The sequence below is a fragment of the Doryrhamphus excisus genome, chromosome 9, assembly GCF_030265055.1.
Source record: "Doryrhamphus excisus isolate RoL2022-K1 chromosome 9, RoL_Dexc_1.0, whole genome shotgun sequence".
Taxonomy (NCBI): Eukaryota; Metazoa; Chordata; class Actinopteri; order Syngnathiformes; family Syngnathidae; genus Doryrhamphus; species Doryrhamphus excisus.
Window position 1 is genome coordinate 6,474,346 of NC_080474.1, and position 23,619 is coordinate 6,497,964.

The following is a 23,619-nucleotide window of genomic DNA, read 5'->3' on the forward strand; positions in this document are numbered from 1 at the left end:
ACGCACACTTTTGCATACATAACCAGAGCTTTCATTGCAAATGGAATATTTACAAAATAAATAATCCTAGACCGTGGACATAATGAGCTAGCAAGCTTGAACATCAATGTCATTATTGGCAGAAAAAAAACATACCGCTAAGAATTGATATCTAATTTTAATGCCAAAACTTACACCTGAATGTGCGATTTTGAATATAAACCATAAATGCAATTCTTATTTTAGTATGTTGAGACAAGCTAAGAGGAACACAAGATATGTTATGGACATAAATCAACATAATTTTTGTGTTGTGCTGAAAATGTCCTGCTTTTCATTGGCCCATTAAATTGATTTTCGGTTTTAGAGCACTTTGTTGCATGTGACGTTAATCTTTGCAAGGCTGTGGTGTAGCCGTTTTTTTAATTATTGTTTCCAAAGAAAAAGCTAAACATACATACACATAGAGGTAATCCTCTGATGCTAGCCAAGTTTTTTTTCGGTTACATTCTAAAACTTGACCTCAGGTTCCTTTCTCAGTTGTGTTTTTGGAATAATTTTTGGGTCTTGATTTTGGTCATTGATATGCTTTTAAATGGAAATCAAATCACTATAGATAATATTTTGTAATATAACAATTTTATATTCAAACAGGGGAGGCGGTCTTTAAATGTATTGACATTATGTCTTGGTTTCCAAAATATGGTCACCCCAATTTTATTTGGACATACATGTTGAACCATGCGGTTGAATATACATGCAAATAAACATTTAGCTTATTGTAAATGTTCATTTCAATATTTTATCGTGTGGATGGAAACTGTGCTATCTTTTCCCTTTTTGCAGATTAGCGCTGCTTGTTCCCGCAACTCTTTTGTTGTCTGTTTTTTTGTTGTTGTTTTTTTTTTTACTGCAAACCTGATATATCCCATGCCATGTAACCTGTCCCTTTGTGTTTCCGCACGGAGTCGAGCTGCTTTGCAAAAAACCTGCTTCCATAATAAACTTAACAAATTAAAATTTCTAAAATCCAGTTTGATTCACATGGACTGCAACTGCTCTGCTTCTACTAATACCTGATTTGACTACAGTAGTTTGAGTTTCTAATTCCATAAACGACATTTACAAGAGTTGTGTGATGCGCAACCAAGGTTGAATTGAAGTGGTAGCTGTTAATGAGCAATTCCTCTTCCCCCTAAATGACTGGTCTTTGTTGGATTGCATGTTTAATTATGTATCATGTACCAGCCCGTGCTCCTTTCGCCACATCCCAACCTGCCTGTTAGCTCCAATTCAGTTTCACACGGGAAAACCAAACCATCGCATGTGATTGTTTCTTCCACTGACAGGTCATAACTGCAACTGTCAGTGTATTGCCACAGGCCCGTATTGCTGTTTATTAGTGATGGAGAGCAGACGCATATCCTCAATTCAGAGCAGTGGCAGCTCAGTGGCCTTCTGAGAAATGCAGTCCGGTGTGAATGGCAGCTGCATGGGAACGTGAAGGGAGCCGTGCTGGGAGCATGCCATTAAATGTCACGGGGGGGATGTCACATCCTTCATCACTAATGCACACTTTCTATCTCTTTTTCTCCCAATCTTTCCCTTTGTCACTTCCTGCTCCCTGATTGTGTCTTGTAAATGACCTCCTGCTCCCTTCCTCTCTGTCCCTTTACTTCTTCTCACTAGGGATTTAAAAAAGGTTGGAGTGACAATTGCAGGACCACAGAAGAAGATCGTGAGCAGCCTCAAAGCCCTAGAATCGCACACCAAGAACGGCCCAGTACCTGTTTAAAAAAGACAAAGCCAAGTGTGCGTCAACTGATGATGGGAGCGTGCGAATGCAATGATCGTATATCCATAGCAAGAAATGGCAGAAGACTGATGAGAAATTCATAAAACGAGGGCTTTTATTTGACAATAAAGTCCTGGCAGTGAAAATTGGGAGGAGCCCAGTGTTGCACTGGTTGACTCATGAACCCCGCAGATGATCCATGCTCAAGTTGAGATGCCTTACAGACACATAAAGGACGGTAGAGACGCACATCAGCCCACAACCGGTCAGGTATAGAAACAAACAGGACCTGGAGACACGGAAACCGGAAACCGGTGAAGTTGGACGACATTGCCCTCCCTTTATCGCGATGCTCTGTGGTTCCTCCTGTGGAGCAAAGATGGCTGCCCGTTGTGACAGCAGCAGCGGCCGACCGGGTGAGGAACCTTCCTGAGATTCTTTTTTGTAACTACCTACACGTTAACTAATCGACGGCATTCTGCAGACCTGTCACGTAAAAAAAAAAGCAATAATTCTGATAATCAGTTGTTGGGGTTGCCATGGTTACGCTGCACTCAGGGTGTGCTTTGAAGGTACAAAGGGGCAATAACACACTTCACACTCGACTTTATATGATATATGTACGTTTTTTCATGTGATATGAGCAGATATCGTAACGTTATAGTGCTTGTTCCCGCAACCCGGAGACCTTTTGTGTGAAATCTCAGGATGCACACATTATTTCATCGATATTTTCTCGAACAAGCGGAAACAGATAAAGTGAACAAAGCAGGGAGCTGAGAGTGCACAATATGAGAGTTAAGAAAGAAGAGAGCGGGAAACTCTTAAAAGAGACGCTGCGGAAGATGAAGATGTGTTTTTCACACTTTTCTTTCAGACATTTTTATTGTCTAACGGATGTTTTTGTTTTTTTTTTTTTTTTTTTGTCCAGGTGGGTTTGTACTTTAGAGTTTCTTTCCCTGGGAAACTAAAGTTTGACTCAGCAACCACACACACAGTTACAGCGTCACAAAGATGAGATTGACACATAAAAGACATTTGTAGTCTATTATTCTGAGATAAACACAAGTCATGGGAACACATTCATTGGCGGGGTACACCCTAGACTGGCTGCTAGCCAATCACAGGGCACATATAGACAAACAACCATTCACACTCACATTCATACCTATGGACAATTTGGAGTCGCCAATTAACCTAGCATGTTTTTGGAATGTGGGAGGAAACCGGAGTACCCGTAGAAAATCCACACATGCACGGGGAGAACATGCAAACTCCACACAGAGATGGCCGAGTGTGGAATTGAACTCGGGTCTCCTAGCTGTGAGACCCATGGGAACACATATCAAGATTAATTTGTTTCTTTATTACCAAAATTTTTAAAGTTCTGTTTGCTGAAATACTGTTTTAATTTTCAGTTTAAAGTTCACACACAGTAATCACTCGCCGCTTTGAATTCTCTCTATCACCATTTTTAATAAATCATGGTTGAATAAAGCCTATAATCGACCAATTTTTATTCTTCTTTTCTTTACTAAATTTCAAAATTTCGAGCAAATGTCTAAAAGAACTAAGATACAAATATAAGGCACTCAGAAGACGCATTCAAAGATGTGATGATATGAAGTATTCTACACGTCACTACGTGTCAGTGATGTTACAGTAATGTTCGGTCAGACACACAAGCACCAAACTTGATACCCGGAAAACAACAGGATTTTATTGCAGGTTTGATTTATCAGGCACAATAATCCCTGTTGCAGCTGCAACCCACGGTATTTACAACACACACAATCACCAGTCATAGTTTCTGTTAATATGTCTACGATATAGTGTAAATGCAGATATAGGGGTGTTATTTAATGTTTAGAGGGCTCTCATAATGTTTAAAAACACATCTTTCCTCTGCTCTAAACTATGAAAATATTCAATCTAGAAATAAATACTTCATAGTTGGGTCTGGAAGCAATTAATTATGATAAACCGGGATAAACTTATTATTTACTTATACAATAATGTCCAAGTGCCATCCAATCAGGTATAAAGTACAAAGTCATGTGACAGGGGCCTTGAACTCTATGTGTGGTTGTCAAACATCCAGATTATTTGTGGTGATTTTTTTTTTTAATGGAAATTCAAGAAACTGAAATTTAAATCACCGTATTTTAACAAACTGAACTTACAAACACTCTATTACAATTTTCTGTTCTATGAAATTCTATGAAAAATATTCTAATTCTATGAAATTTTCAGCATACTGCGATAAAAATAATTCAGTTCACAAAATTTAAGCGCACAAATTCAGTTATATAAATTCAGAAAAAATTGCAAAATGATAATAACAAAACAAATTAACCTTCATAAATACATTTTTTTTTTTTTTCATATGGAGGGGGGGTCGAGTGCCTCGTTGGGTTCCATCGTTTTGGGATCACGTGCAAACTCCTGCTTTATTTTAGTTTAAATCAGTGCTTCTCAAATGGTGGGGTTGAAAGGTCTGACATTCATGTTTGAATGATGCTTTGCCAGCAACTCATGCAGCGGTTTGTACAGATAAGAAAATGAGCCCTTCAAGTTTACAACGGTATTTCAAATGTCAGGGGCTGAAAAAACTGAGAACCACTGGTTGAAGTGATTCATCATTGCCGTCAAAAAAGTGTGAAGCATCCCTCAAAATTGGGAATAAATACTTGATAAATGGAATCCGAATGCATATGTTCCAGAAAGGGATCCCCTGAATGCACCTTTGAAATTCAGATGCTCAAGATTGTAGCGGTACATCTGCATGTATTCCGGTCCATTACACATGTGACCGGGTATTGTGAACTGGTACCACTTTATACTTTCGGGTGAAATCCATTCATCTTCAGTGGGTGCAGTAGAAATGCACTTAGTACACAAATGTGCGAGCACTTTCCTTGACATGAGAATCGAACCCGTCGGCTGGGAACGAAACACACACGATGAACAGGGACGATTTCGGTGCTTTTTTTTGGGGAAGCAGAGCTGCGTTCATGGCATCGGTCGGTCCAGCGTTCTTACATGTGGATGCTGCTGTTGCTGCTATGTGATCTGATTAGCATGTATATAATGTAAACCATCATAACGATATAGCAACTAGCCAGACAGATTTTTTTGCAATATGTACATGCCATCCCTCTTTGTACAATTTTTTTGTATGTATAAAAAGAATAATGAGAAATTGTGCAACAATTTTAATTAAAAAAAAGACAAAAATCATCTGTATTATACTTTATCTTGTTTTGAATTATATTTGTCAGCTTGTTTTTATTTTCTACAATAAAAATTCAACTGTGGCCACATTATTATTTATTTGTTAACATTACAGTGACTTTTTTTAAGCTTACAGTAAATTATGTCTGTGTTTTTTTTTTTTGTTTTTTTTTTTTGCTTACTTTATCAACCTTGGACATCTGAGAGAAGAATACTGTTATGCACCTCATATCCAGAACCTTTCTTTTCTGTCTCAAGACTGACCTGTGTGTTTGTGTGAGAGTTTACGTGTTCAATTGTAGATGGCCTTGTCAACTAATGTAAAAGGATTTGTAGTGGAAACATTTATATTTTTATAATAAATATTCTCAAAATATTTTCCAAAAAAGGGAATGACGACAGACGTGGTTCTGTGTTTTTATTTGATGTATCTTGTTGTATCTTTTGGATAAAAATCGATGACTGATAATTGTCAACAGTTAAAAAGTACATTTCTGAAATTACTGTACTTTTTGTGTTGTTTTTTTTTACTTGGAGTTGTGGATGTTTTTTGATGTGATGTTTCTGATATAAGCAAACACACACACACATTATTCTACTTTCACTGTGATATCGCTGGATGCATAACACAAATGAGCGCTGTTTGTGCTAAATAAGAAAACATTTACCACACTTAATTATTTAAAAAATAAAGTAAGATTCCTTGTCCATAAATTAAATGAGAATTAAAGTTAGAACAGTGAAAAAACACTTTTCTGACCTATAAATGCAGTTAGAATGTTGTATTATCGTGTTAAACAATGACAAAGTTTCAGATAATGAGGTTTGCACATTTGGAAGTGAGCCCTAACATTTTTTGGAATGGCTCAAAATGCTCGGTTTGAAAAGGCGTGGTAAAACTGTTCCTTTGTGACATCACACAGGGATGGACTTCCTTATATAGAAATTCTCTACCTTTCTCCATGCTCTGTTCCATGCCCTCCCTCAAGTGCTGTTCCGCTGTTTACTTGCTAGCAATACCTCGAAAGGGAACCTACATTTGTTTACTAAAGACGCCACTATCGGGCACAAGTGGTTGGAGTCAGAACACCAAGCAGCATTTTTGTGTAGCATACAGGAAGAGGGGTTGCTAATAGCCTTTTCACACCACAGTTAGTGGCTCTAACAAAGTGTTTTTTACACACTGGTAGTCCCGTAAAACACATTACACATGACTGATGCTGTAGAAAACCCAAGGCTAAAATGCTAAAGCTACTTACCATTGACAGACATCTCATCACAAAGTAACCTTTTTTCTGGCACAAACCGAAAGTCCCTTTAAGTACTTGCGAATGTGACCAACCACGGCAAAGTAGGCGTGCCTGAGGGAGGGCCGTGGGTGGAAGTACTTAAAAGGACTTCCGGAAGACAACAAACCGTTCCCGGTATCCAAAAAAAATACAGTTGTATGTTCATATGTGTAGATTCTTTAACTAAACGGGACCTATTATGCTCATTTCCAGCGGTTTAAATTGAGATGTAAACTCCTATAGAGCAGCTACACGCAATAACCCATACAGAAAGCTATCTAGATCTTCCAGATTCTGCACCTCTTTCTGCAATATTTCCATATACTTCCTGCTACCCAAAAATGTCTGTTAAATTTACTCCACCCCCCGGCCATCCTCTTGGTACACCCACTCCACTGTGATTGGTCACACTCCCAAGGACTTCCGGATACTTAGGCCGTGTTTACCTGAGTACAGGTAATCTGTAGCCCATATAAGGAAGTAGGAATCGCATTGACATCAGTAGAACTTTGTATTAGACATCCGAAACTTCTTTGAGGGCTCACTTCCAAATGTGGAAACCTCATTATTTGAAACTTTGGCATTGTTTAACGCAATAATACAACATTGTATAAGTCAAAAATTTGGAAAAAGCACAACAGACGCCCTTTAATATATTTTTGAAAAACTGTGATAGGGTGATACGTTGCTAAAATAAGCTATGGAAGTTAATGAAAAAAGTGGCATATTAATTTGAAACATTTTGGCTCGACAAAATTCATTAAAAAATCTCGACCAATCATCAACTAAAATTAGAACGCTGAAATTAGTAGTCGTTTTACAAAATGTTGCCTTTTTATGTTTGACGTTTGCCAAAGGGATGAGAACAGAAAGAATTAAGGTCGCTCTGCTCCGTGTCGTGAGGATGACAATATCCAGATGTTTCCAGGGAGATGTGCAAGGAGAGAAAACAGGATCCTTCCCTCCCTATGTCAAGAAACAATGAACACAGCAATTTAGTCCTGTTTTTATCGAAAGCATCCCCGGTGCTCAAACTACCAGAGCGATGGGGGTAAAACAGAGCCAGACTGGAAGTGGAAGAGGCAGAAATAAAATTGAAGCGAGATGAAGCTAGGGAGAATAAGAAAGTATAAGACAGTTGCGCTTGGAGTGCAATGTGTATATGTCACTTGTGTCCAAGTCTGGAGAACTTTGTGAACAATGGCGTGCAATATCGCCATATAAAAAGCAAAGGTTAACCAGTACCATTCATCATCTTACCTGGCAGCACTTTGCTGTAATACATTCCTTTTTTGCAGGAGGAGGCACAGTTCCACTTGAAGAGCAATGGTAATGAGAAAACAACTTCACGAAGGAGCATGTAATGCAATGCATTGCCCTAGTTGAATAGGAGTAATATGTATGTCAAGAATGCAACTATGTTCAAAAAGCCTTTGACAACAACCAATGTTTCTCAAAGGGCCTTTGTCAAGGGGAAATCTGCTGCTAGCTCCAAAGCAGAAAAGAGACGAGATGAGTTCTTTGGGAATAATGAGAGGCACACTTTGCAACGAGACACGTCAATACAACCTGAACAAACATAGGAAACAACATATGCTAGGGGAGGGTTGATTGCCTCCTCCACTGAGGGACAGAGATGATGAAGGGTAGACTACTATGCCAAATTTCCTTCCAATGCACAACCTCCTGGCACATGTGCTGTATTTCTATAGGAGAAATGCATGCCGAGCTCTTATAAGGTGATACTCTTGCCACCTTGTGGCTGTTTTTTCAGCTTAAAACTGCACCTACATGATCTCATCTATTGTGTAGTTACATCATCACCTCTTTGTACCACTCATGCAAAAAAAAAAACATAAAAGATGTATGAATACGTCTTTGGTATTCATTCATTGTCTTCGGGCGAGAGGCGCGGTACAGGCTGGACTGGTCGCCAGCCAATCACAGGGCACATATAGACAAACAACCATTCACACTCACATTCATACCTATGGACAATTTGGAGTCGCCAATTAACCTAGCATGTTTTTGGAATGTGGGAGGAAACCGGAGTACCCGGAGAAAACCCACACATGCACGGGGAGAACATGTAAACTCCACACAGAAATGGCAGAGGGTGGAATTGAACCCTGGTCTCCAAGCTGTGAGGTCTGCGCGCTAACCACTTGACCGCCGTGCCGCCCTGTACTGTATTTCTATCGGAGAAATGCATGCCGAGCTCTTATAAGGTGGTACTCTTGCCACCTTGTGGCTGTTTTTTCAGCTTAAAACTGCACCTACATGATCTCATCTATTGTGCAGTTACATCATCACCTCTTTGTGCCACTCACGCAAAAAAAAAAAAAAAAAATAGATGTATCAATCCGTCTTTGGTAGCGAATGCGTTCATTCATTCATTCATTTTCTACCACTTTTTCCTCACGAGGGTCGCCTATCCCACCTGTCTTTGGGCGAGAGGCGGGGTACACCCTGGACTGGTGGCCAGCCAATCCCAGGGCACATATAGACAAACAACCATTCACACTCACATTCATACCTATGGACAATTTGGAGTGGCCAATTAACCTAGCATGTTTTTGGAATGTGGGAGGAAACCGGAGTACCCGGAAAAAACCCACGCATGAAGAACATGCAAACTCCACACAGAGATGGCCGAGGGTGGAACTGAACCTTGGTCTCCTAGCTGTGAGGTCTGCGCGCTAACCACTCGACCGCCGTGCCGCCCTGTACTGTATTTCTATAGGAGAAATGCGTGGTACTCTTGCCACCTTGTGGCTGTTTTTTTCATCTTAAAACTGCACCTACATGATCTCATCTATTGTGTAGTTACATCATCACCTCTTTGTGCCACTCACGCAAAAAAAACATAAAAGATATATGAATACGTCTTTGGTAGCGAATGAGTTAATAAAGAAATTAATTTTCTGTAAGAGAAGACTTAGAGTTACACACGGCAGATCCCAGAATTTCTTCAAATTTAAAGTTTTGCAGTGATTATTTAAATTATCTGGTCTGGTTTAACATCTTACATTCGACAACATTAAATTATATCACCAATCTTCGAGTCGCCCATGAGCTCTCCAGAGTACTGTAGTCTATACACAAGTGCTCGAAATGTAACACCGCACAGACTCACTTTCCTAAGCAGTTTCCTCGCGATTGTGTTGTCGTCAGTGAATAAAATAGAGGAGTTACGACTCCACATCATCCACAGTGGGTGACTTTTGGACTGCAACGTCATAATTTTCACCGAAACATGTGGAGTTCCGGGTAATGGTATTGAGCTAGCCGACCACCGCAATACTTTGTGGTGATACAACAGTGGCTGAAACCGGCAAAAGTGGAGAAGCATTTACCTTAGCCAAATAAGAGCACTTTTTATTATTAGTCGATTATAGACAAAATCTAACAAATCAGATTTTACAATAAAAATCCTTAGTCAAAAACATAACCACTAAATGAAGTGTTGAATTCTAAGCATCGGTGGCCTGATGCTCAGTCTCTGCAGAATTCCCTTCCACTTCCTGTTGAAATCCGGCCTCCAGCTGAGTGCAGCTGCCTGACACCATGTTAAAAACGCAGAACACTTCACTCGGGTTCCCTGCTAAGCTGCAATGGAGATCTAAGATTGGAAGTCCACTCTAGGGGGGGTGTGGAGCTAGGAGGTTAAAGGAGCATATGTAAACAACTGGAATGTTGTATTCCGATTATCTTGTGTTACACAACTCGTTTATTTATTATTTTTTTACAGGAATTGTAATGCAGCCACAAAGAGAATGCTCTATGTGCTGCAACGATGCTCCCTGCGGTGTTCTGGTGCTCTAAGCTGTCAAAATGCTTTCTTCATTACATGCATATATACACACTGTCAGACACACACACAGACACACAAAGATGAATGTTAGCTTTGTACTGTCTGTTCTCTCAAAGGGACCTAAGCACACACTGGCTCCTCGATCATTGTATCACCAAAGTAACATGGCGTGCACCGCGCACACTTTACAGAAGTCCCAGGACTGCAGTACTTGCAGCACCTTCTGTCATTGTAATAAATGGTGCGAGGACAATAATAAGTGGAAATATAATCACAATACAACCCACTGAGTTTCTTCTTCTGAATGTCAAGTACAAGCTGATGTGTGGTTTTTTTAAGTCGCAATTTTTGAGGTTGTGGAGGTCGTCTTCTGGTCGGAGGTTCTGTTCATACCGTAAGACTGTGATGTAAGATGAGTTTTAGTGTCAATTAGAATGTATGTAACCCACCCTGGTCCAGTCGCCCCTATGTCAGAAAAATGACAGTAAAGAGCGCTAGCCATCAAGCTAAAAGTGGCATTTCAGTGGCTTGGACCAGGCCAGGCATGCAGGTCGTCTTGACTCCACTACTGAGCATTTTCCTCTGTCTGATTCCAATTTAGTTGATGGTGTTATTTCCTGTTTTGAGAAATATGGAATCTGACTTTGCGGAAATTCACTTATTATTATTATTTTTATTTTTTATTTTTTTCTTTCTTTCTCTCTTCTTCTTTTTCTTTTTTTTTTCTAGCAGCCGGTCAGAGGCTGTATCATGTCCTTATCATGTATCATGTCCTTACATGTCCATAAGGAAGATTTTTACTTCAAGAAGTCTTGATTTGAAAAAAAAATCCATCCATTTTCAATGCCGCTAGTCAAGAGCGCTAGCCATCAAGCGAAAAGTGGCATTTCAGTGGCTTGGACCAGGCATGCAGTTCGTCTTGATTCCACCACTGAGCATTTTCTTCTGTCTGATTCCAATTTAGTTGATGGTGTTATTTCCTGTTTTGAGAAATATGGAATCTGACTTAGCAGAAATTCAATTATTATTATTTTTTTTAATTTTTTTTTCTTTTTCTTTTTTTATTATTTTTCTTTCTTTCTCTCTTTTTTTCATGTATCGTATCATGTCCTTATCATGTCCTTACATGTCCATAAGGAAGATTTTTACTTCAAGAAGTCCAAGAAGTCCAAGAAAAAGCCATCCATTTTCAATGCCGCTTATCCTCATTAGTGTCACTGGGTATGCTGGAGCCTATCCTAGCTGACTTTGGCCAATCGCAGGGCACATATGAACAAATATCCATTGGTCGGTCATAATTATGAGATACAAAGTCGTAATTATGAGGTACATGCCGCACTTGTGCCACCATTTTTGTGCAATAGAACCTTGGCGCAATTTGTATCTGATAATTTTGATGTTTCGTCTCATAATTAGGACTTTCCTATATCATAGTTAGCAGTTTTTGTCTTGTATTTTTGACTTTTTATCTCATAAATATGACATTCTTGTCTCATAATGGTTTTTTTTACTCCTAATTCTGACTTTTGTTTGTTTTGTTTTTTTTCCTCAAAAAAAAAAATGTACTAATGCAATTTCCCTGACTTTGTGGATTATTTACAGGCTTATTTAGAGTCAATGCAATCATTCTAGTTCAGGGGTCAGCAACCCGCGGCTCCAGAGCCGCATGTGGCTCTCCAGCCTCTTTGTTGCGGCTCCCTTTGCAATGCTTGAATATTTTTTAGCACCCGTGTGGTGAAAATGCATGTCTTTTACAAAAATCCAACTTTGTGTGAGACCATGAATGCATCCTGACTGAGTTCTGACTGGTGACTGAATGAGCATGAAGCGAAATGAGAAGGGAAATGAGTAATACTTTGAGTTATTAATTATTATTAATGAGTTATTTGACGATTCTAAAAAATAAATTAGAGCTCATTTAAAAACAAAAGTTTATCTCCAGTACTAGCAAGAGTACTCCAACTCGTCTTTTTTTTTCCCCTCCAATGTTGTTTTAAACATACAACGTTTTGCGGCTCCAGGCTATTTTTCTTTAGTGGGCAAGTGGGTGAAATGGCTCTTTTCATAGTAAAGGTTGCCGACCCCCGTTCTAGTTAATAGTCAGATTAGGAAAATTGAGGAGTCAAGGAAGAACAATTCCAGATTTTTTATCCAATCCGAATGCAAGTGAAGCTGTTGAAAGTTATTTTCAATTTTAGTTCTTTTAACTACAATGACATGAATGGCGTAATCCAACCCCAGAATGAATCTACTAAATGTTGCCATTACATCATCACTCGCTGCATCCCTCCGTTTTCAGCCAAATAGGAAGATCAAGGAGCATATCTGTCTTCACGCTGTTATACCTGAGCGGGCAGCGCTATTACCACTCTGTCTGCTAATGTTAATGGCGATGGAAGCAAAACTGAGAGGTGGGCCCCCCCAGCTGTTAACGCCGTTGCGCCTTTCTGAGAGAATCGATTTTCAGTGAAAGCTGAATGATGCGTCGCTCTGATGTTAGCACTTTGCCACCCGCGATTCTTTCGCACTTTATTCCTTCCCTTCTCACCTCTCCTCGTCTCATCTCCCATCCTTAATTTACAGCTTCTACCTCCCTCGGCCTATTTCTCCTGTTGCACTCGTCACTCTTCCGGTTCTTTACTTCATGAGGACTACATATTCAAATGAGTTTGTTGAGCAAATACCATTACTTGAAGGAAATATATAAATTGTAATTATAACAAAAATATCCTCACAGGGGTTGCAGTGGTGCTCGAACCTATCCCAGCTGTCTTCGGGCGAGAGGCGGGGTACACCCTGGTACTGGTGGCCAGCCCATCACAGAGCACATATAGACAAACAACCATTCACACTCACATTCATACCTATGGACAATTTGGAGTCGCCAATTAACCTAGCATGTTTTTGGAATGTGGGAGGAAACCGGTGTACACGGAGAAAACCCACTCATGCACGGGGAGAACGTGCAACATGACCGAGTGTGGAATCGAACTCGGGTCTCCTAGCTGTGAGGCCTGCGTGCCGTGCAGCCCTAGTCCATCCACATATTTATTAATACAACAGCTTATTAGGTGCAGTATAGTTGTCTCCTATTTATCTTACCTTCTAAATACAGCTTTTACCATTATTAGAGACCTCAAGACATTAAATAACATCCCCACAGTAATCGTTACACTAATATTGCCCAATATAATTGACATTCATTCATTCATTTTCTACCGCTTTTTCCTCACGAGGGTCGCGGGGGTGCTGGAGCCTATCCCAGCTGTCTTCAGGCGAGAGGCGGGGTACACACTGGACTGGTGGCCAGCCAATCACAGGGGACAAACAACCATTCACACTCACATTCATACCTATGGACAATTTGAGTACCCGGAGAAAACCCACGCATGCACGGGGGGAACATGCAAACTCTACACGGAGATGACCGAGTGTGGAATCGAACTCTGGTTTTTTAGCTGTGTAGCCTGCGCGCTAACCACTCGGCCCGGAGTGATACAGTACGGTCTAAATTTTTACACGTGATATTGTACCATAACTGAGACATAGTTTAAAAAAGAGGCATTTTCATTTCATCATACAAAAAACTAGGATGTTGGAAAACCGAAGTTTTCCTGAAGTATTCTCTACAAGTTGTTAAATCAAACCATCATAATGCTGGCAAGTTTGTTAAAATGAAATAATTAATTATTTTGTGCAAGATGTTGACGTATGCAGGGTGCCAAAAGTAATAATCAGTCACTTTAAGGGATATAATATTTTGTATTTTTTTGGATTAAAGGTTACTTTAGGTATATATAGCATTTTCATAGCATATCAACAGGTCGATGAGTCACTTCGCCAAAATGTATTTAGTTTGTACATCTGTATGTGAAAAACGTGCTACAATCATGTTCTTCTTACGTGTTCTTGCCATCCCTCCATTTCTCTCACTCCATATATCTTTCTCATTCCTCCATTTCTCCATCCTTTCATGCACATATTAAAGTCATATATCACCGGCATCAAACCCCACATGTGAGAAGGAGTGCCAGGCTGATTTACTGCTGAATTTCTTCTGTGTCTCTGAATTTTCTGATTGGGGTCAAGTGCCAGGGATGCCGGGGACACACTCCTGACAAGGCCTGTCTGCAACGGGTAGTTTTGGCACCTCCCTTGGTGTGAGCTTAGTGAATCACAAGGCTACATGTTAATGTTACTTTGGACTTAAACAGCCGTTTTCCTGTAAACAGCTCACTAAGCTGCTACATAGGGATGCGTACTGAAACCAGGTATGGATATGGCACAATTATTCATTTAGTGGTACTGAAATGAGGGGAAAAAAGATGTATAGTGTGTCTTTTCCCATGGATTATCTGTGAGTGTTAGGCAACTTTAGTTGTGCTATGTGAGTGTGTGTCAAGAAAGTTGTTAGACTGAATCAATGGTGCAATATTAATGTGTAACACATTGTTAACCTTGATTGTACAATATGGCAGCTATTTGTTGTTTATCTGGAGAGTGTCAACATGCAAATTCTCAAAATATTAGTCATGGGGCAGCCCTTCCCAGAAGAACCATAAACTAATCCACATTTTGTCTTATCAGTACTGTGGCCAGGAATCATGACCCAACCTCAGTTAGCGCAACACAGCACCGGGCAACAGCGAAAACAACAAATGACACAAGCCGAAGTGCTGCTGAGGCTCGCAGACGTACATGCATGAATGCTTGCACATAGCGCATAAAGCAAGATTTCTATCTCTTCTTTTCCATCCAGACCCCTCCCTCCTTGATCTTTGTTCCCTCATGTGTTTTCATGTCTGCAAAGGAGACATGACAAGCTCTTTCCGGCCTTTCCCAAAGTGAGCCAGTTCACAATTTACCACAGTCCCTCTGTCAGCCAGCCAATCAGTCAGTCATCTATACCGCACTCGTTCTGCAGGAATGCAGAGGAAGAGTAGCTCGCCCCCAGTTAGAACCTCAGCCCTTTCATTTGCAATGTAATCCTGTGTAGAAGAAGAACGTGGATGAACCTGTGACTGCAATGTCAGGGCACATTCAGGAAAATGTGCTAAACATGATAATCCCTCTGCAGCATACACATTATTTTTTGCAATTACGGGCCCTGTTACCTTTAGTGCATAAATATAAATCTTGTGGCTCTTGCTTGTCCCTCTAATGGAGTGTATACTGTATGCACAGGGGGAAAGTAAAGCTATTTACTTTCATGCTAATTCTGCCTGACATTTACAATTACCGCTGCGTTTGGTTACAGCAAGGCCAACTTTAACAGCGCTGTTGACTGTCAAATTTGGTTAAGTCTTTTTTTTAAGACTGCGCTTTCCTTTCATGGGAACCTTTTTGTTTGGGATTCTGTGTGTGTGTGTGTGTGTAAGAGAAAAATATCCTTATTAACAAGTTTGCTTTTATTGTGCATGGTAAAAGCACAGGCAGGATGCAAACGATCGTGCAAGAAATAAAGTAGTGTTGATATTTTTAGATTAATAGTTAATCGGTTGCGCTATACTCATCATTCATTGCTCAAACTTCATTCATTCATTCATTCATTTTCTACCGCTTTTTCCTCACGAGGGTCGCGGGGGTGCTGGAGCCTATCCCAGCTGTCTTGGGGCGAGAGGCGGGGTACACCCTAGACTGGTCCCCAGCCAATCACAGGGCACATATAGACAAACAACCATTCACACTCACATTCATTACCTATGGACAATTTGGAGTCGCCAATTAGCCTAGCATGTTTTTGGAATGTGGGAGGAAACCGGAGTACCCGGAGAAAACCCACACATGCATGGGGAGAACATGCAAACTCCACACAGAGATGGCCGAGGGTGGAATTAAAGCCTGGTCTCCTAGCTGTGAGGTCTGCGCGCTAACCACTCTAGTGCCGTGCCGCCCTCTCAATGCCCCAATTCCATCCAATTTAATGAAAACCCGGACATTTTCATAAATTTCAGAGGATGGCTAAAACGGGATGTGACAACAGGCCGCATCCTGAGAAAACAGGAGGGTCGAACACCCCATTTTAGCTGAAAACTGCACGGTTTTCATAATACAGAGTTTTATTGTTTACTGCAAGTAAAAGTAGTTATTCTCTATAAAATGTATTTTCTGTTAACATTTGTCTATCAGTGGTGTCTGGAACACCAATACCAGCGATAAAGCTGCGAAAAGTTGCTCAAGAAAAACTCAAAAAGCCTCCTCAAAATGGACAAACCATCAGGAATTTAACCCAGCAAACTTGTACCAAAGCCTCTGGATGTGTGAATATCGGACAAGTGGAAGCCCAGTATTAGACATTCTCTGGGCTGACCAAGACAACGTTGGCAGGACTGAATCCAAGAAACCGTCTAACGAGAAGAAAACAAAGTGAAGACCCTTGACAGAAATGAATAGAGCAATCTGGGTAGGAGACGTTTGAATGCCAGGGTGTGGACCCTGGAACGGACTGATATTATTTACATTATTTCCTAATGGGTAAAATCTGAGTTTTGGACGTTTTGTTTTTTGTCTGACAGAAACTGAGGTAAAACTGTATAATATAATGTATGTTATTTTGCCTGCTAAATTCTCCAGTTTGTTAATTCCATTCTTAGTCACCCTATTTCATCAATTAACTGAAGTCTCATAGAGGTTTAACACCAATATAGCATATGCCTCAGTATATATTCAGGATTTTACTGGCCTGGTGAGGGCTTTACAGAAACAGGATGGAGCTTATTGCGACAGACACAAACCATTGAGTTGTTCCCCATCAGATATTATCATAAGGGGGGGGAAATGACATTAACAAGCCTGGCAATATCATCTGGCTTTTTATGCATTCAGAATCCCACTCGCTCTCCAATTACAGCCAGCCAAACGGTTCAGGGAAGTGGCTGCTGAAATTCACTAATGGCATGAAGAGTATGCCGGGGACATACTGTATACAGACAGACAGATAAAGTCATAAGGACTGTCAGACATGTCACTATTGATTTTGTAACATGACACGTTGTCCTAATGGAGGCTTTATGTTGTTAATAGTAAATTACAGCTGGGCACTGTAGGATGGAAGATAATATTTAGAGGCTATAAAATCATTTTGTTTGTGTTATTGCGTATATACAGTAAATCCTGCTGCTGCAGTGTATGGAATGGAATCAAACACTCAGTATAATTTGTCTTTTTTTTTTTTTAATAGTGCGGTGTAATTAAGGTAAGAATCCTTTTTGAAACCTGATATAAAACAAATATCAAATATCCACAAAGAGTGGTTGCTTAAAATTCACGTCATAAATTAGTTGTTGCAACTTTCCAATGGAAAAGCCCTTTGCCTTTACTATCTTTACTAAATTACTGTTTACGGTGTACATTGTTCATATTTGATGTAATCTATTTATTATTTATTATTTATTATTTATTATTTATTATTTATTATTTATTATTTATTATTTATTATTTATTATTTATTATTTAATGTATTTATTTCTTAATTTATTTTTCATTTTTTTAATTAATTTCTTAATTCATTTATTTATCTTAATTAATTTATTTTATTATTTATTTTTCATTTTTTATTTTTTATTTTTGATTACACAGGAGCCAGGCAACGACATTTCGTTGGCAATTTCACTGCTGTGTTATTGTGCAATGACAATAAAGAAAGTCTATGTATATGTCTAAATTTCTTAGGTACATACAACAATTAATGTTTTCATACTCGGTGTTAGTATATTAATAGTTAGCATGCCAACATTGTTCGATTCATTTTAATCATTTTATCAGGTATACGCTTAGAAAGACACTTAGCATTATGTCAGATGTTAGTGTACTTACTGTTAGCATTTTAGCCACACTTCACTACATCAATTCTGAATGTACAGACGCATAAAGCTTTCAGGATAAAGGCTTCACATCTTTCACTGAACCAAAGCCAAGTGTTCAGACGAGAAGGGAGTCAAGGGGCCATACTATACATTCAAGACAAATGTTCTATGTTGACGTTACATTCCGGCTTAGAGCTAATCTTGGCACACACACATTGGCACATTGCCCACTTTAGGTAAGAGAGGTATGGTCATCAAAGGCCTTGTAATGATGTGATGGTCTGCTAGAGCTTGAGTGTCAATGGATGGAAAATGTGAGGAGAGATCAGAGTGAGGGTTTAGTGTGATCAAACACAATCTTCTCAAATAGCAAAATCCACCTCTTTCTCCTTCCTTCCGCAAAAAGTGGAGAGATCAGGAGGATTTTTATTTAAGGTTTAACAGCTTTATTTGGATCCCTTGGTTATCGTCTAAGCGTATATATAGGAAGTGAGTAGCAAAAGAAATGAGAAGTTCATCCTTCTCGGAAAGTCCGGAGAATATGCAGCTTTCCAGCTGACGTCACAAACTGGAACAAAAGTTGTCAGTGTGTGAGGAATGCGTCAGTATGGAGTTGTGGGGTTTGGGGTTCATCATGGTATGCCCCACACACTTCTAAAAGGGAATAAAAACTCTATATATGTAAGGGGAATCTTATGAATAATTATTTTAAAAGTACATATTTTTATATGCGTTTTGGCCTCTCATCCACATGCAAACATAGATTTTTGTCCTTAAAAGATGGAGATTTTCAAAAAGTGCTGCTCAGTGTTTTGTTTGTGGATGGGTAAAATGTAGCTTTTTGATTTGTGTCACAAGAAATGTGTGACATTACAGTCATCCCTCGTTTGTCATGGTTAATTCATTCTGCAATAACCGTGATCAGTGAATTTAAGCAAAGTAGCATTGCTTATTCATAATTTCATATTTTCATAGTCAAAACATTGAGAACCTATTTACGATCTTTCCATTACCATTTTGCACTATTAGAACCTTTACATTCATATTCACATTGTAATACAAAATGAATGGAATATGAATGAGGAGGTTTTATTCTTCTACTCAGAGTAATAACAACACTTCGTACTAACAGTTCCTTATTTGTCTCTAGCATTATCAGTTTAACAAACATTTGAACACTGATTAAACAATAATGTAATGTTGACTTTTTCTTCACGTCAATCTAGTGACAGTTTCCACAGACAATGTATACTTTTAACATATATTTAGCACAATATCAGTAACACTCATTTCACATATTTCACTTAGCCCGCTTAATGTTATTCACCATACACGAAGGCCTGCTAGCATTAGCCATTTCACATGCGCTCAAATGCTCTACAATACATTTTTATAACAGACAACAAGCAGCTGTTTACTGTAGCAACTTTCTCCACACGTTGGAGTTGTTTGTTGTTTGTATAAATTATAAATTATTTCTACTTTATACTAACCTGTGGTACAGAACAAAGAAGACAATCCACGGTGAGTTGGTGTGTTTTCACCATCAGGAGTTATTCTTCCTCTGTTGTTTTATCACCTACTCTATTCCACCATTGCTGCCACCACCCCCTAGCGGAAGTTACGGTATTACACCCAAACACCAACAATGAAGATTTTGATTATTTTATTTTAAAAATAGTGGAGTGTCTGTTTTTTTTTATTTTATTTTTGGCCCACCCTGTATCTGAATAAATCATGCTTTGTGGTTGAATGTGGCCAATAATTAGTCACCAAATACACACATTTATTTTTTTATTATTTGTCAAGTATACAAAATGGCTGAATGAACTAATACAAATACAAGTTTTCATAACTAGAGGGCTCCAATAATGTTAACAAATGTATTAAGATGGTTGTAAACAGGCTTTCTATGCTAACTACGACAATGTTTCAGTTATAAATAAGAACTTTGTGAAAATTATTTTTTTCACAGTCAGGTCTGAAACCAATTAATTGCAATAAACAGGTTATCACTGTATTAGTATCATTTAGATATTTTTATGCTTGAAAATGCAAAAGTACAATTGACTTAACCCTTAGATGCACAAGTGACTGGAGCCTACACTCTTCCATAAGTGGGTCAAAAATCACCCATACTAGAATCAATGCGTTTTTTATGCCAATTTTTCCATTTTGGTTAGGAATAATCACTTGTATGATATTTAGTATTATATTCAGGACCACACAAGAATGATTTCATGTTAGAAACATCTTAATTTTTTACTTTTTTCCATCTTTGAAAAAGAAAATGACCCCGTACAACAATAGAAAATGTGAGGATCCATTGTGTGTTGTATAAAGGTAAGTTAAAAATGTGAATGGCATGATATCAAAAACATGTTTTTGAGGAATACCTGAAATATGAAATAATAAAAATGTTTCATTACGAACATATTTCAAGAAAACAACCTGACCGGGTCATTTTTGACCCACTTATGGAAGGTTGATGAAACAAACATTCATAATGTTTCCTAGGCAACCTCTGATTTGTTTATGTCATTATCCTGACCGATGTGTTATAATGTGCAGCCAAGTCAGCTCCGGTTGCTCTTTCAGGCTTCTGATTGGCCAAAATGCACTGATCGGCAAGTGTTTTTTTTTTTTTTTAACTACACTCGTGTGGCTGGTATTGTTTTTAACACCAGAATGGGAGAAATGAACAGGATATTTTTTTTCTAGTGGGCAGCTCTATTGTGAAGGAGTTTAAAACATATATGTAGTGTTCCCTTCTTTTCTTCGGATATACGATTGAGTCTTTGGCTCGTCCAATTGACTTGTCGATGCATGTTCACAAATATGATTGACATTTGTGACGAAGATAAAACAAATTTGATAAAATACGTTGTATGCACATTTTTATATTTTTGACATTATGTATGAACCTCAAGGGGAAGCTTATACATCTGGACCCTGCACTCTGGAAAACTCATAAATTAGAAGGTTCCCACATCATTCTACAGTGTATACTATGTCTATAATCAGACCGCATGATGATGGAAATTAGTTCTAGTCATTCATCATGGTCATACTAGATGTACGATTTATACACAGGTGACGTCAAACAAAATAAAAGTCAGTTTTGGGTTTAAAAAAAAAAAAAACAAGCACAGCGCTCATGTTTGTTCCAGATAATTTTTAACATATGGATCGAATGACTGTTTCAATAAAGAGAAATAAAATCCTACAGTTTTAATATTATGAGGACCAAGCAAAACAATGATTAAAAAATATATGTTATGAGACTAAAGTCTAAATATTATGGTAATAAAGTCATAATTATGACAATATTAAACAACAACAGCAACAGCAATTGGAACAAACAGCTGTCATTTCTATAAATAAAGAAAATAAAAAATAAAAAAGAAAAAGTGATCATTTTATGATCATAAATAAAATAAATATTTATGAATAAATATTAATAGGATAATATTAATATATTAATTAATTTGTTATTAATTAATTTAATATATTAAATATTAAGAGGAAAAATAATGTCATTTTAGTAACATGGTGTTGGAAGATTTGTTTTAAAGCTGAATATAACAAAATAAAGTTAAATTTGTCATAAAAATGGTAATAAAATCATAATATTGTGAAAAGAAACGTTGTGAATATTAGAAGATTATTTAAGAAGAAGGTTGAAATATTTTGAGGGGAAAAAACAACAGCAAAAATGTCAGAACAAAAGAGGAAAGACCAAAGTTTATATTTACGTATATGTGTTTTCACTTACTTTTATGGAAATACATACAATGTTTTAGCATATATAGTATATGTATATGTGTTGCTTGACAAAATACCAAAGTGGATCTTGCATCCTTTCATTTTTTTTTAATGTCTGGGCATCCCTGGGTTGCAGCACTGGACTCTACGTCGACAAGGAAGATGGCCGAAGAGCCCGGAATGATGGCTGGACGGATCATAAAGGGTAGTTTACATTAGTTCAAGTGAACAAGTGAGCAACTCAATGTTCGAGAACAATGTACCAGTTGTGTGTTTGCCTCTTTTTGCGGTATTTTTCCATGAGTCCAATGTCATTGTTGCACAACTCTGACTGTGCTATGTGAGTGTCAATAAGGCCTACTATTACAACTTATTGCTCATAGACTGAATCTAAATGTTCAAGAACAATGTACCAGTTGTGTGTTTGCCTCTTGTCCCGGTATTTTTCCATGAGTACAATGTAATTGTTGCACAACTCTGACTGTGCTATGTGAGTGTCAAGAAGGCCTAATATTACAACATATTTCTCATAGACTGAATCTAAATGTTCGAGAACAATGTACCAGTTGTGTGTTTGCCTCTTTTCGTGGTATTTTTTCATGAGTCCAATGTAATTGTTGCACAACTCTGACTGTGCTATGTGAGTGTCAAGAAGGCCTACTATTACAACCTATTGCTCATAGTCTGAATCTAAATGTTCGACAACAATGTACCAGTTTTGTGTTTGCCTCTTTTCCCGGCATTTTTCCATGAGTCCAATGTAATTGTTGCACAACTCTGACTGTGCTATGTGAGTGTCAAGTAGGCCTACTATTACAACATATTTCTCATAGACTGAATCTTAATGTTCAAGAACAATGTACCAGTTTTGTGTTTGCCTCTTGTCCCGGCATTTTTCCATGAGTCCAATGTAATTGTTGCACAACTCTGACAGTGCTATGTGAGTGTCAAGAAGGCCTACTATTACAACCTATTGCTCATAGACTGAATCTAAATGTTCGAGAACAATGTACCAGTTGTGTGTTTGCCTCTTGTCCCGGTATTTTTCCATGAGTCCAATGTAATTGTTGCACAACTCTTGACTGTGCTATGTGAGTGTCAAGAAGGTCTACTATTACAACCTATTGCTCATAGACTGAATCTAAATGTTCGAGAACAATGTACCAGTTGTGTGTTTGCCTCTTGTCCCGGCATTTTTCCATGAGTCCAATGTCATTGTTGCACAACTCTGACTGTGCTATGTGAGTGTCAAGAAGGCCTACTATTACAAACTATTGCTAATAGACTGAATCTAAATGTCCGAGAACAATGTACCAGTTTTGTGTTTGCCTCATTTTTTCCATGAGTCCAATGTAATTGTTGCACAACTCGGGCCTTCTTGACACTCACATAGCACAGTCAACTATTACAACTTATTGCTCATAGACTGAATCTAAATGTTCGGGAACAATGTACCAGTTTTGTGTTTGCCTCTTGTCCCGGTATTTTTCTACGAGTCCAATGTAATTGTTGCACAACTCTTGACTGTGCTATGTGAGTGTCAATAAGGCCTACAATTACAACCTATTGCTCATAGACTGAATCAAAATTTTGTAACAATTGGAATAAACAGTTTCATATGGTTTTGTATGAGTTGATATTATCCAAAACGATCTTACAGCAGAATGTTTGACATGGTGTTAAATTCACGCTGCTCATATTTCAAACCGTTTTGGTCACTTCACTTCTGTCGAGTACGAAAATCTCAACTGACAGCCGGAATCACAACTTGAGATCAGCAAGTGCAAGACCATCTGTGTACCAAACAAGTGAACGTTTTGAGAAACACCTCTTATCAGTCAGACCCGTGATCAGAGATGGTTCAATCTTAGGGAAAACTCTGTGTGCAGAGTTTCGATGCAGTAATAGAAACCATTTGCATGCATTCACCAGCATTGA

At 38.5% G+C, this 23,619-nt stretch overlaps 1 protein-coding gene across 4 annotated transcripts in view; it reads left to right on the forward strand.

The window, feature by feature from the left end:
* The window catches only part of epha3 (eph receptor A3), a 134,378-nt gene extending 128,762 nt beyond the window's left edge, over positions 1 to 5,616 (forward strand). For 2 of the 4 annotated variants that reach the window (XM_058082511.1, XM_058082514.1), the window contains one exon: positions 1,669 to 5,614. In XM_058082511.1, coding sequence (XP_057938494.1) covers positions 1,669 to 1,774 — 106 coding nt within the window. In that variant the 3' untranslated portion in view covers positions 1,775 to 5,614. Of the gene's footprint in view, positions 1 to 1,668 lie in introns of all 4 variants that reach the window. The other 2 variants (XM_058082512.1, XM_058082513.1) reach the window with 2 other exon arrangements.
* The last annotated feature ends 18,003 nt before the right edge of the window (positions 5,617 to 23,619 follow it).